This window comes from Rana temporaria, chromosome 4 (assembly GCF_905171775.1).
Source record: "Rana temporaria chromosome 4, aRanTem1.1, whole genome shotgun sequence".
Classification (NCBI taxonomy): Eukaryota; Metazoa; Chordata; class Amphibia; order Anura; family Ranidae; genus Rana; species Rana temporaria.
Window position 1 is genome coordinate 120,686,548 of NC_053492.1, and position 14,404 is coordinate 120,700,951.

The 14,404-nt window shown below is 42.4% G+C and overlaps 1 protein-coding gene across 2 annotated transcripts in view; it reads right to left on the reverse strand.

Annotated features, from left to right (window-relative positions):
• KLHL24 (kelch like family member 24) overlaps positions 1–14,404 on the reverse strand; it is a 118,040-nt gene that overhangs the window by 12,405 nt on the left and 91,231 nt on the right. For both annotated transcript variants that reach the window (XM_040348974.1, XM_040348975.1), the window contains exons 4-6: positions 13,535–13,653; positions 8,727–8,915; positions 5,733–5,921 (exon numbers count right to left, since the gene is read on the reverse strand). In XM_040348974.1, the coding sequence (XP_040204908.1) occupies positions 5,733–5,921; positions 8,727–8,915; positions 13,535–13,653 (497 nt within the window). The remainder of the gene's footprint in view (positions 1–5,732; positions 5,922–8,726; positions 8,916–13,534; positions 13,654–14,404) is intronic.

Here is a 14,404-nt window from a genome sequence, read left to right on the forward strand (position 1 = left end):
TCAATAGATACAGCGGCGTAAATTCTTTCTGAATCTAGCCCAATGTCTTTATAAGCACAAACTATACAATTTCTTTTGGTCTGTGACTCCAACTTTTGCAGCAAGGGAGTTTCACGGCAGTCAGGCAACTAGCATTTTCATAATCAGAATTCAGCGATATTACTTTCTATGGTTTCCTCTTGACAGGTTTGCTTTAAATAAAGATGGTCAATCCGTATGGATAATTTTGTGTTTATATGCTGGACATAGGTGTGTGCAGCCTTTGGCATTAGGGTATGCACCCCAAAGCTCAAACACACTCTACCAATCACTCACGATGTTCATTCAGAAAGGGAAGGGGCTGTTAAATGGCATATTTACTGCCCCCTTCCCCCACTCACCCTAAAACATCCACAGCAACAACCGGTGGGAGAGGGGGGAAGCCGGCAGTGCTTTTGGGGGAAGGAGGGGGAGCCAGGTCAGTAGGGGGAATCTGTTCTGCACTGGGTGATTAGGGTGTGCCTGGGCACACCTGGCACACCCTGTGTGCACGCCTATGATGCTGGAACAGAATTAAAGTCATGTACAGGCTTTAGCCCTGGTTCACACTAACTGCGGGAATGAAATCCTGCTAGTTCAGCTGAACTCACACAATTTCATTACCCCATGTAAGTCCCGACTTTGGGGGAAATTTCAGAGACATCTGTGTGGGTTTCTGCACAGATGTCAATGGAAATCGCACTCTAAAATCGCCAAAAGTAGTACAGAAACTACTTTTGCAAATGCGGCGTCGCACTGATTCAGACTCTGCCATTGCCGGCAATTGCTGGCGATTTGGTATGCGAATTGACATGTCAAATCACATGCCAAATCGCATTAATATGAACCAGAGCTTAATTCTGATGTTTTCTAAAACTGGCTAGATGTTAGGAGATAATATAAAGGGGGTTATTTATGAAAGGCAAATCCACTTTGCACTACAAGTGCACTTGAAAGTGCAGTCGCTGTAGATCTGAGGGGGACATGCAAGGAAAATAAAAACATAATTTTTGCTTGCACATGATTGGATGATAAAATCAGCAGAGCTTCCCCTCATTTCAGAGCTTCCCCTCAGATCTACAGCGACTGCACTTACAAGTGCACTTGTAGTGCAAAGTGGATTTGCCTTTCGTAATTAACCCCCAAAGTGTATAGGTTATTAAGCATCCTAAAACGTAACTGTAACATGAGCTTACTAATCAAACAACTCAACAGTAAAGTTAATATGAAGCATATCATATATTAAATATGTATTTGTGAATAGTCATTCATGCACATGAACTGCCCCATTGTGACTATCCTGTGATCGGAAGAAAATCTGAAGCTATGTTTGGCACTACAATACTCCTTTTGCACCGTGTGAACCAGTTTATTAGGTAGATTCAGGTAGAGTTAGGTCGGCGTATCAGTAGATACGCCGACCTAACTCAGAATATGCACCAACCTATGTTTAAGTGTATTCTCAAACAGAGATACGCTTAAACATATCTAAGATACGACGGCTTGCGCCGTCCTATCTTAGGTTGCAATATTTAGGCTGGCCGCTAGGTGGTGCTTCCATTGCGGTTGGCGTAGAATATGTAAATCAGTAGATACGCCTATTCACGAACGTACACCCGGCCGCCGCAGTACATTTACGCCGTTTTTGTAACGCATTAGCAGGCCTAAAGTTATTCCATCAAATAGTTGGAATAGTAATGTTAAAGTATGGCCGCCGTTCCCGCTTCGAAATTTTTACGTTGTTTGCGTAAGTCGTCCGCGAATAGGAATTTACGTCGTTTACGTCCACGTCGAAATCGATAGGCAAGTGCAGGGGACTTAGCCGCAATGCACAATGGGAAATGTAGGCGCCCGGCGCATTCGCAGTTAAAAAAAAACGTCAATCACGTCGGGTCAAGCCTCATTATCATAAAACACGCCCCCTCAGACAAATTTGAATTAGGCGCCCTTACGCCCGCCCGCTTTTGGCTGCGCCGCCGTAACTTAGCAGGCAAGTACTTTGAGAATCAAGTACTTGCCTCGCTAACTTACGGCGGCGTAGCCTAAACACGCTAAGCTACGCCGCCGTAAAGTTGCGGCAATCTTGCTGAATCTAGCCATATGTGTTTTAGCAACAGCAGTTGTTTTCTAGTGACTGGAAGAACCCAATGACAGGTTTAGGAAAAGCTTGTCAACAATTGTATTATCTGTACCAATATGAACAAAGCTTATCAGCTTAGCAGGAAATACATGGTTAATACATGGCCAAATATTCATGATGCAAGATCACAAATTCTAATGAGCCTCTCATAACAATGTCCATGACCTTAGTAGGGAGATCTCTCCTATTTTGAGCACAAATATGATAGACTTAAAGATTAGGGGCTAGATTCAGATAGATTAGTGGATCTTTAGATCCGCGTAATCTATCTGATTTACGATCCGCCGGCGCAAGTTTTTGAGGCAAGTGCTGTATTCAGAAAGCACTTGCCTCTAAAGTTGCGCCGGCGGATCGTAAATCCCCCGGCGGAATTCAAATTTTGTGGCTAGGGGGAGTTTACTATTTAAATCAGGCGCGTCTGCGCGCCGATCGAACTGCGCATGCGCCGCCGGCTAAATTTCCCAGCGTGCATTGCTCCAAACGACGTCGCTAGGACGTCATTGGTTTCGACGTGAACGTAAATTACGTCCATCCGTATTCGCGACCGACTTACGCAAACGACATAAAAATTCAAAATTCGACCCGGGAACGACGGCCATACTTAACATAGGATACGCCGCATATAGCAGGGGTAACTATCCACCGGAAAAAGCCGAACCCAAACGACGTAAATAAAAAGCACCGGGCGGGCGTTCGTTTCTGAATCGGCGGAACTCCTTATTTGCATATTCCTCACGTACAAAAAACCAAACGCCACCTAGCGGCCGGCCGGCCTGGAATTGCAGCCTAAGATCCGACGGTGTAAGTCACTTACACCTGTCGGATCTTAGGGAGATCTATGCGGAACCTGATTCTATGAATCAGGCGCATAGATACGACGGACGGAACTCAGAGATACGACGGCGTATCAGGAGATACGCCGTCGTATCTCTATCTGAATCCGGGCCAGGATTTTCAGCTTAGCAACATGAGTCAGCAAAAACCCAACTGTGCTTTGAAGTTCTGTGGACAGTTTATAGCTTGTAACCATGGGGGTTATACATCAGACACCTCCAGGTGTGTTACTTTTCTTCCATATGGCTCTGGACATAGAAAACCCCAGATGACCAATTAGGGAACCATAACCTGCAAGGTCAGGTTGCAGCCCAACCCTACTTACACCCCTATAGGCCACTATGTGTGATAAATTACCCCACCAACCAAGGAGGAAGTAAATAGGGCAGGTCATGGTGAGACCAAGTCTAATGCCGCGTACACACAATCGGAAATTCCGACAGGAAAAATCCGATGTGAGCTTTTGGTTGCAAATTCCAACCGTGTGTAGGCTCCATTGGAATTTTTCTGTCGGAATTTCTGCCAAGAAAAAATTGAGATCTGGTTCTCAATTTTTCCGACGGGAAAAGTTCTTAGAGGAAATTCTGATTGTCTGTGTGCAATTCCGACGCTCAAAAAAAACATGCATGCTCGGAATCAATTTGACGCATGCTTGGAATCATTGAACTTCATTTTTATCGGCTCGTTGTGATGTTGTACGACACCGTGTTCTTGACAGTCGGAATTTCAGACATTTGTGTGACTGTGTGTATGCAACACAAGTTTGATCCAAAATTCCGTCTGAAAAAAATCCACGGATTTCTTGTCGGATTTTCCGATCGTGTGTACGCGGCATAAGTAAAGTCTGGTTGTTACTGGCAAAGCAGAGTGTCCCAGGTTTCAGAGTTTCATGGCATGCTGGAAATGAAGTAAACAATCATGCCGTGATCTCTGTCATCCCATGATCTGATTGCAATCAGGGCCGCCATCAGGAATTATGGGGCCCCTTACACAGCTTCAGGCATGGGATGGGAACCCAGGGGGTGCTGCCGTCTGAAATTGGGCCCTTTAATAAAAAGAAAAAAAGAAATGTATATATATATATATATATATATATATATATATATATATATATATATATATATACACACACTTTTTTTTTTTTTATATATATAAATTAAATTACAAAAAAAGGGGGGTTGCCATCCGGGACCTCTGGGCCCTTTAATAATAATAAAAAAAAAAAAAACCTCTGGGCCCTTTAATAAAAAATATATAAAAAAATAAAAATAAACATTTATAAAAAAATAAAAAAAGGGGGTTTGCCACATGGGGCCCCGGGGACCTCTGAGCTCTTTAATAAAAAAATATATATATATATAAAAAAAGAAATAAAATAAAAAACATTTTTTTTTTTATAAAAAAAGGGCGGTTGCCATCTGGGGCCCTGGGGACCTCTGGGCCCTTTAACAATAATATTATATATATATTAGGGCTGTGCAAATTAACTTTTAATTAATCGATTAATCTTTAATTTTTTTGATCGATCAAAATCTTTTTGATTGATTACAATTCTTTTGATTGGTACTCACCTCTCCGCCGGCTTCTGGGCTTTCAGGGAGTTCCGTCGGAGATCCAGTAACGTCCCGGACACCGGCGGGGCTTGCCGTGTCCATCTGAAGGGCTCCTTTGCTGTGCCTTCATATCTGCATGCCGGCGGGACCTTACTATCTGCCACACGCAAGGGCTGTTACACTTCCCTCTATTAACCTGGGATTCTACAGCCATCCACTGGGAGTTGTGATAGTTCCCTTCATGGGACATCTAAATGCCGACGGACTAATGTTAACCCCTCCTCATCTGGATTCAGCAGTGGTATCGTTGTACACATTTTTATACCAGTATCATACTTAGCTACAAGTTTTTATGACTGCTTTTGGTACCGTTTGGTATTACTCTCACCATTTTTACAGTTTATGTAGCTACATCGATTTTATCTCCAGTGCAATATTTATTTGGTTACCTACTTGAAGACTATAAAAGTTTCAATGCTATTCCCATTGAGCGCTGCCTTTGTATCCTGCTATCCATTTTTCCAGTGGTTGGTAGCTGCACTGGGAATCAGCCTGCAAGAAGATCAGCTAAAAAGTAGTTGGATCTGTATGTGCGTTATAATTAATCGAAATTAGTCGATTAATCGATAAAAAAAAAAAACGATTAATCGAACAGAAAAATTTTGATCAGTAACAGCCCTAATATATATATATATATATATATATATATATATATATATATATATATATATAAAAAGGGGGGGTGGCACTTTTTTTTTAAAGGGGGTTGCCATCTGGGCCCCTGGGGACCTCCGGGCCCCTTACAGGTGTACTGCCTGTACCCCCCTGATGGCGGCCCTGATTGCAATATAAAATAACAACCCACATGTTAGATTTCTATAGTTTGATATTTGTTGCTGTTTGTTTGTCCCAAAACTTCAATTACTGCCATCAAACATAAAGCATAAACCCACCAACCAAATGTTCTGGGAATTTTGCCAGTAAGAAGTCATTTTCACCTATAATTAAAAAGATTTCCACACTTTGGTTCATATATAAATGTTCCCTTACAGCTTGGGAATGTCTGATTTGGTCAAAGGAGGGGCTGCATGGAGCCTTATTGCTAAGGGTGGAGCACCAAAACTCTGCATTAAAATTCTGGAAAGTTCTCAAACACATCACATGAAATTATAATGAAGATTGATTACCTGTCGGCTAAATGTATTCTGTACATGAATCCAGTAATCTTCCATTGGGTCGTAGCAGTAAATTGCCTTAGTAAGCCCTCCAGCTACATAGATGAGGTTGTTTAAGGACACAGCGGTAATGCATCTCTTTGCTATAGGAATTGATGCTCGGAGTAGCCAGGTATTCGTATCAGGATCATAGCACTGCACCTGTTTAGAAAGTAATATTATTTATTTATGTGGATTTGTGTAGAAATGGGAGAGGCTTGCTACAATATAGGCAATACATCATTATTATGTTTTAAGTGATAACAGAAATATTATGACCACACACTGGTTCCAGCCATGTTTTTAAACAGCTTTATTAAAGTGGAGTGTTCCACCCATTTAAAAGTCAGCAGCTACAAAAAGTGTAGTTGCTGACTTTTAATAAACAGACACTCACATGTGCCAGGGTCCTGCGAAGCCACCCGAAGCCTCACTTCTCTCCCGTTCCTCTCTGCGGCTCCGACATTGCAAGTATGGGCGTCAGGCTGTGGCTTCACAGCCAGGCAAGCAGTGTGCATGTGCGAGCCGCGCTGCGCCTTATGAATGGCCGGTCAATCTTCTGTGATGTGTCCCAGAAGATTGCAGGGAGGGAGGAGAGGTGAACTTCCTTCCAGCGCAGCGGCGCCAGGAGAGGAAGTGGGAACTGGGTACCTGTGAAAACTAGGTACCCGCTCTCCCCCCAAATAAAATTACACGAGTACAAAGTGGTTGTAAAGCTTATCAGCAGCTTGTTTTGCACAGTGTGGCCCTGATCCGCGACTTCTGTGGTCTCCCAGCGGCTCCTTATGGCTCCTCCTCTCATCAGATAACCCCCTAGGACACAAGTGTCAAACACAAGGCCCGCGGGCCGAATCCCGCCCTCCAGGCAAGTTCATGTGGCCCTTTCACCTCTCCTGCAGCTGCAGGAGAGCTCCAGCCCTCCTCTGGTCCTCCTCAAGACCCCTACTTTCTGCTTTCAAGCAATGCATCCAGATTCTTCCCAGCAGCAGCATAAGGAAAGGGGGTACACTGTGATGTAAGGGAAAGTGGGGGACTCTGATGGTGGGGTGACTCTTGAGATCTAATGTAAGGGGAGGGGATGCACTGGACATCTAATCTTACAGATACAACCGACCCTTTTGAGGGCAATCATAATGTTGATGTGGCCCACGATGAAATTGAGTTGAACACCCCTGCCCTAGGATAATCCCTCTCCCGGGAGAGGGGGGGGGGTTTCCTTGTGGGCATGCTCCCTAGTCATTCATTCAGGGACCATAGCCGCCGAATGTATGACTGGGTTTGATTGACAGCAGCGGGAGCTAATGACTGCGCTGCTATTAATCTATCCAATCAGGAGCAGAGAACCCCCGGAAAGAGGAAGAGCGCGTCTCCGCCAGGTCGAGGGCTCAGGTAAGTAAAACAGGGGGGGGGGGGGTGGCAGAAGTTTTTTCACCTAAGGTGAAAACACATGAGGCCTCGTACACACGACCGGTTTCCTCGGCAGAATCCATCAAGAAACTTGGTGGGAGATTTTTTTTGCTGAGGAAACCGGTCGTGTGTACATTTTTCAGCAAGGAAACTGTTGAGGAACTCGACGAGCCAAAAAGAGAGCATGTCCTTCTTTTCCTCGGCGGGAATGGAGAAAATTGGCTTGTCGAGTTCCTCGACAAGCCTAACAAGAACTTGACGAGGAAAACGATGTGTTTCGCCCGCTGAGTTCCTCGGTCGTGTGTACAAGGTCTGAGGGTTTACAACCCCTTTAAAGCAGAAGTTCCATTTTTGGGTGGAACTCCACTTTAAGCTAGTGGCAGACAAAGTCCAATCCATTTATTTCTTCCAATGTGTTTCACACATTGCTATATGCACCTTTTTGGTGTGTTTTGGTGCATTAGGCAGTCTATATTCAAATGAATGGGCTGTCTTAACGCAAAGCACAGCATAATGTATGCACACTAAGGCAGCGCAGTAGTGTGAATGTGACGTTAATTAATAAAGAACACATAACTTCAACAGCCACATTATGGTATATATTGCCAAATATCCACAGCTACTGTAGGCGAAAAATGGTACACATTACTATAAGCTAAGATATTGTATCAAAGCAAACCTTCGCTCAAAAATCAGACTTGGCATCATTGTCTACCTCCCACAAGCCTGTTACACAATGGTAGATCTTTTTATTTTTGGGGGGGGGGATTACTACCTTTATTAGTGGTGCTCGATTCCACTTTTCCAACCTTGATGTCGCCCTCAACCTGCTCCTAGTCTCCTGGGACACATGTTACACATACCAGGAGGCTTTAGAACAGTCTCCTCACAGTACACAGGCCTTGTGCATCCACAGAAGCACTCCAGTAGGGAGGCCAGCTGAGTGATCAGGAAGTGAGAGTCAGCGCACAAATCCCAGATGGAAGTGCAGGAAAAAAAAGCTGCTCAGTTCAGGTGCTGAGCCAAGTAAATACCATCTTTAACAATAAAAATTAATTCTTTCCCCCCCAAATTAAATGATGGTGATATGGAAAAAATGTGTATCTGATCAGTATACAATGTAATACAACTTTGCCCCTGCTGCCTACTATGTCTAATGGTACCATAGTTAATGTGTAAAACATGCACATACAGGTGTTAAGCCTCGTACACATGACCGAGTTTCTCGGCAAAAAACAGCAATAAACTTGCTGGGAGATATTTTTTTGTCGAGGAAACCAGTCGTGTGTACATTTTCGTCGAGGAAACTGTTGAGAAACTCGACGAGCCAAAAAGAGAGCAAGTTCTCTATTTCCTCGACGGGAATGGAGAAACTTGCCTTGTCGAGTTCCTTGACAGCCTAACAAGGAACTCGACGAGGAAAACGCTGTGTTTCGCCCATCGAGTTCCTCGGTCGTGTGTACGAGGCTTGAGTGTTGTAGTAAGATATTCCTTATTGTCAAAAGGACTGTGACATATTTTGGTAGAGGTGCAAATTGCAAATTCCACACTTGCATCTACCTTATCAGAACAGGTGTTGTCATCAGGTCCTCCGCCAATCACAAACAGTTTCCCAACACAGCTTGTAACTGCTGGAGAACTCACGGCTTCTTTCAGTGGGGCTACATCTGTCCAGCGATTTGAGAATGAGTCATAACATTCAACACTGCTCAGCCTGTTCTGACCATCATATCCACCAACCACATATACCTGAAAAAAGATCAGAACTTTATTATTGTAGGACTAAGAATACATAAAAATTACAACCTAAATATAGTCACCACTATGTATTCACAAATATATGAGCAAACACTAATGCCGCGTACACACGATTGGAAATTCCGACAAGAAAACCGTGGATTTTTTTCAGACGGAATTTTGCCTCAAACTTGTGATGCTTACACACGGTCACACAAAATTCCGACCGTCAAGAACGCGGTGACGTACAACACTACGACGAACCGAGAAAAAAGAAGTTCAATGCTTCCGAGCATGCGTCGACTTGATTCCGAGAATGCGTCTTTTTTTGAGCGTCGGAATTGCATACAGACAATCGGAATTTCCGACAAGAACTTTTCCCGTCGGAAAAATTGAGAACCAGCTCTCAAATTTTTGTTGTAGGAAATTCCGATAGAAAAAGTCAGATGGAGCCTACATGGTCGGAATTTACGACCAAAAGCTCACATTGAACATTTCTTGTTGGAAATTCCGACCGTGTGTACGCAGCATTAAAGTACATCTGTAGCGGGAACAAAGGTGATATATGTTGGGCTCCTCCCTCCCCTTCTGCTCTCATGCCCTGGCAGTTGGCATGTTTTGGGGCTCTAGCAATTATTGACATCTGGCACTTTATCGTATTTACTATGAAACAGTTACAGTAGCTTTAAAGCGGAGTTCCACCCAAATTTGGAACTTCCGCTTATCCCACTCCTCACCCCCTTACATGCCACATTTGGCATGTAATTTTTTTGGGGGGGGAGTGGGGGCTTCAGGAGGAGTGGGACTTCCTGTCCCACTTCCTCCTGGGCAGACGATTAAGCCTAATCGCCTAGGCGATTAAGCTTAATCACCTACAGGAAGGGGCTGCTGTAGGCGATCGCCCAGGACACGTGACAGGTCCTCGGCGATCGCCTGTCCAATCAGACGGCGCCGGGCCGCGCCGCTCACGCATGCGCAGTGCCGCCTCGCATGCGCAGTGGGTGCCCGGCCGTGAAGCCGAAAGCTGTCACGGCCGGGTGCCCACACTGAGCATGAAGACGCCGGCCGGCGAGGGGGGGCGAGGAGCGGAGCCCCGTCCGGCGCGTCGCTGGAGCCGTGGAGCAGGTAAGTGTCGGTTTATTAAAAGCCAGCAGCTACACTTTTTATAGCTGCTGACTTTTAATAAACTTACAAAATGGGTGGAAAACCCCTTTAATCTTCTCTTAGATATAAGATAACCAAGTACCATCATACATCTACATCTAGTCTATAGGCTATACATTAGGGATACATATTGGGCTCATCATGAGGAGAAGGTGATATAATTCTTTATATGGTACAAAATGTGAAGACATAATACATATACCAAATACTAAAAGCAATGTATAAATAAATAACAAAAATTTGTCAATGAATGTGCAATATAATACCAGAAACATTTGTATATCTCATAATGATGTGACCATATATCTCACAACAATGTGACCCTCAAGGTGGGCATCATATCATGAACCAGTGGACCAGTGTGCTTGACATTGGACCAGTGTGCTGTCTATCATAAGAGCCGGTCCAAGAGGCGAGAATTTGTTTGACAACTTTGTGTGATCCGACCTCTTCATCTATATATATAGATATAGATATATATACAGTATATATATATATATATATATATATATATATATATATAGATAGATAGATATAGATATAGATAGATAGATAGATAGATAGATAGATAGATAGATAGATAGATAGATAGATAGATAGATAGATAGATAGATAGATTTGTTTTAAACACAGAGGAGGGCGCAACAACCTTGTGCATTACCATAAGTAACTTTTATTATACATATTGACAAATGGATACTCACATGCAAGTAAAAACATCAAGCAACACATAACCACTCCAGCTGCAAAACAATGCAGTTTATCCTTGGACCAACTGGTTGGACAACTGATGCGTTTCGGGGGTCATGCCCCCTTCCTCAGAGCTGCATGACCCCCGAAACATGTCAGCTGTCCAACCAGTTGTTCCCAGGACAAACTATATTGCATTCCAGCTGGAGCTGTGTTGGTTGATGCCTTTGTGAGTATCAATTTGTCGATATGTATAATAAAAACTAAAAAAAATGTGTATAACGAGGCCCACATGCAAAGCGTTTGAGGGCACAGTGGAAATTAACACAATTAAAAAAGAGCAAATATACAATTACTGTATATATAATAGAAAACCAGTTTGTGGGCAGCTGCTGAAAAATCTTCAAGATAAGATCCAACTGAAACTACATGTAACAAAAGCATCCATCAGTGACAACTACTGCTTAAGAGGAGGATAGATAAGATCACCTAATCAGGCTTTATACTTACCAACGTCTGGTATGTGTTGATTTCATAGGGAGCAGGATTTGTATACAGATTACACTGCTGGTGTTTGAGAGCCATCACAGCGGAGTACGACCCCATTGATCTCCCATTTTAACTGCATATTTTATGTTTGTTCTCTAAATACCAGCACTGCATTCATTTTCAGTTCATAATAAAAATTACTTATGGTAATGCATGAGGTGCTTGCGCCCTCCTGTGTGTTTTTTGTAGTTGGTTCTGAGGATTTCTCGGTTGGAGGAGGGCTGCACTCTTGATGGGCATTTTTGGAAAGAAGTGTGTTGGAAGAGTGTCCCTGGGTTTAGCCCTATAGCGTTTTTTGGATGTTTGTCGTATTCATACAGTTGCTAGCATTAGGTAGACTAATGGCGCAGACTATCATAGTTTTTATATGATATATATATGCACATTATAAACCGAGAAAAGGGAAAAGAAAACCAAATTGAGGAGTCTATGCAACACACTAAAAAACATTCTGAGATGATATCCGTATAGCGTTAAAGGGCCAATTTTGCAGTCCCATCTCTCAGCCTATGAGGACTCAGTGGCTGCACGGGCACAACCGCTGGGCCTAATGTGACAGGTGTGCAGGCACCAAATGAAGACAGAGTGCCTTATATTGAAAATGTATTCATACCCCTTGAAATTTTCCACATTTTGTCATGTTACAACTAAAAACATAAATGTATTTTATTGGGATTTTATGTGATAGACCAACACAAAGTGGCACATTATTGTGAAGTGTAAGGAAAATGATAAATGGTTTTCAAAATTTTTTACATATCAATATGTGAAAAATGTGGCATGCATTTGTATTCAGCACCCTTTACTCTAAAACCACTAACTAAAATCTAGTGGAACCAATTGCCTTCAAAAGTCACCTAATTAGTAAATAGAGTTCGCCTGTGTGTAATTTAATCTCAGTATCCATGTAGCTGTTCTGTGAAGCCCTTAGAGGTTTGTTAGAGAATCTTAGTGAACAGACAGCATCATGAAAGCCAAGGAACACACATGACAGGTCAGAGATACAATTGTGGAGAAGTTTAAAGCAGTGTTAGGTTATAAAAAAAATATCTCAAGCTTTAAACATCCTATGGAGCACTGTTCAATTCATCATCCAAAAATGGAAAGAGTATGACACAACTGCAAACCTACCAAGACATTGCCGTCCACCTAAACTGACAGGTTGGGCAAGGAAAGCATTAATCAGAGAAGCAATCAAAAGGGCCATGGTAACTCTGGAGGAGCTGCAGAGATCCACAGCTCAGGTGGGAGAATCTGTGGTAAGAAGAAAGCCATTGTTGAAAGAAAGCCATATAAAGTCCTGTTTGCTGTTTGCGAGAAGCCATATGGGAGACACAGCAAACATGAGGAAATAGGTGCTCTGGTCAGATGAGACCAAAATTGAACTTTTTGGCCTAAAAGCAAAACGCTATTTGTGGCGGAAAACTAACACTGCACATCACCCTGAACACACCATGCCCATCGTAAAACATGGTGGTGGCAGCAGGGACAGGGAAGCTGGTCCGAGTTGATGGGAAGATGGATGGAGTCAAATACAGGGCAATCTTTGAAGAAAACCTATTAGAGTCTACACAAAACTTGAGATGGGGAGGAGTTCACCTTCCAGCAGGCAACGACCCTAAACATACAGCCAGAGCTACAATGGAATGGTTTTCGATCAAAGCATATTCATTTATTAGAATGGCCCAGTCAAACTCCAGACCTAAATCCGATTGAGAATTGTGTCAAAACTTAGAAAAATTGCTGTTCACAGATGGTCTTCATCCAATCTGACAGAGCTTGAGCTATTTTGCAAAGAAGAATGTGTAAATCTGGCGACATAACCAAAAGGACTTGCAGCTGTAATTGCAACGAAAGTTGGTTCTACAAAGTATCGATTGGGCTAAATACAAATGCACGCTACACTTTTCACATATTTATTTGTAAAAAAAAAAAAAATCAACTAATTTATAATTTTCCTTCCACTTGACAATTATCTGCTACTTTGTGTTGATCTATCACATAAAATCCCAATAAAATACATTTATGTTTTTGGTTGTAACATGAGAAAATGTGGAGATTTTTAAGGCACTGTAAATGTATTAACATTAGATTTACACAATTTACACTCAGGATTTACATACTTTTCTAACTAAACCCAATTACCCAAAATGTGAATCTTGTGTGAAAAAATGTATAATAGACTCCAAAGTATCTACTCAGTTAAACATTCATTGTACTGTTGTTACCTTTCCCAGTAGGACTGCCATTTTATGACGCCATCTCCCCTTGTTCAAGGAAGCTACTCTAATCCAAATGTTTAGTTGCGAATTATACATCCAGACATCCCGACTATTGATTCTGCCCCCTGCAGGTAAAAGATTAAGGCTTTTCAAGCTAAATCTCATAATAACCTCATACAAGGTAAAAAAAATGCAATATGAATTAAAACAATCACTTTAACATACTGATTTGTTTAATACATGTATATGTTAGATGTATTTCCACATATTTATTAACTGATTGAATGTTTAAAGCTAAACTAACCTTTCAATTTAAATCAGCCAAATACATTCTAGGTGCATTAAAGCAAAAAGTGTGCAATGTCTTAATAGCAAAACAAAATTAATGCGTGTCAATTTAATTGGAATCCCAACACACTAAGGTAACACAATTCTGATGCACTTGCATTGCAGCGCACCACAACATATGGTAACACACTACCATGAGTTGTGGTGTGCTGCAGCACATAAAATGCAGAATATCTGTATTTTGGTCTATTCATGTGCATTGAAGAATGTCTTAATGCAACGCACATTACATGTGCATGTTCCACCCGATTCTAGTGTACTGCAGCGGTGGGAACAGCTAACATTCCAACTGCTGTAGCCGCTTACTAGCTGTCACTTTTTGAAAACAGCATGGCTGTACAGGGCTCCACCCACATGGCAGCGTCATTCATTCACAGAGCTCTGTGTATAAATGAACTACAAGTCCAGACATGCTTTGCGGCTGTTGGCTTGTAGTTCTCAATTAACTGCCACAGCACTGTTGAGCGCTCTGGTAGTTCATTGAGTCTTCCTGTCAGAGTGAAACTGCTTGGTTGTACAATGTATGAT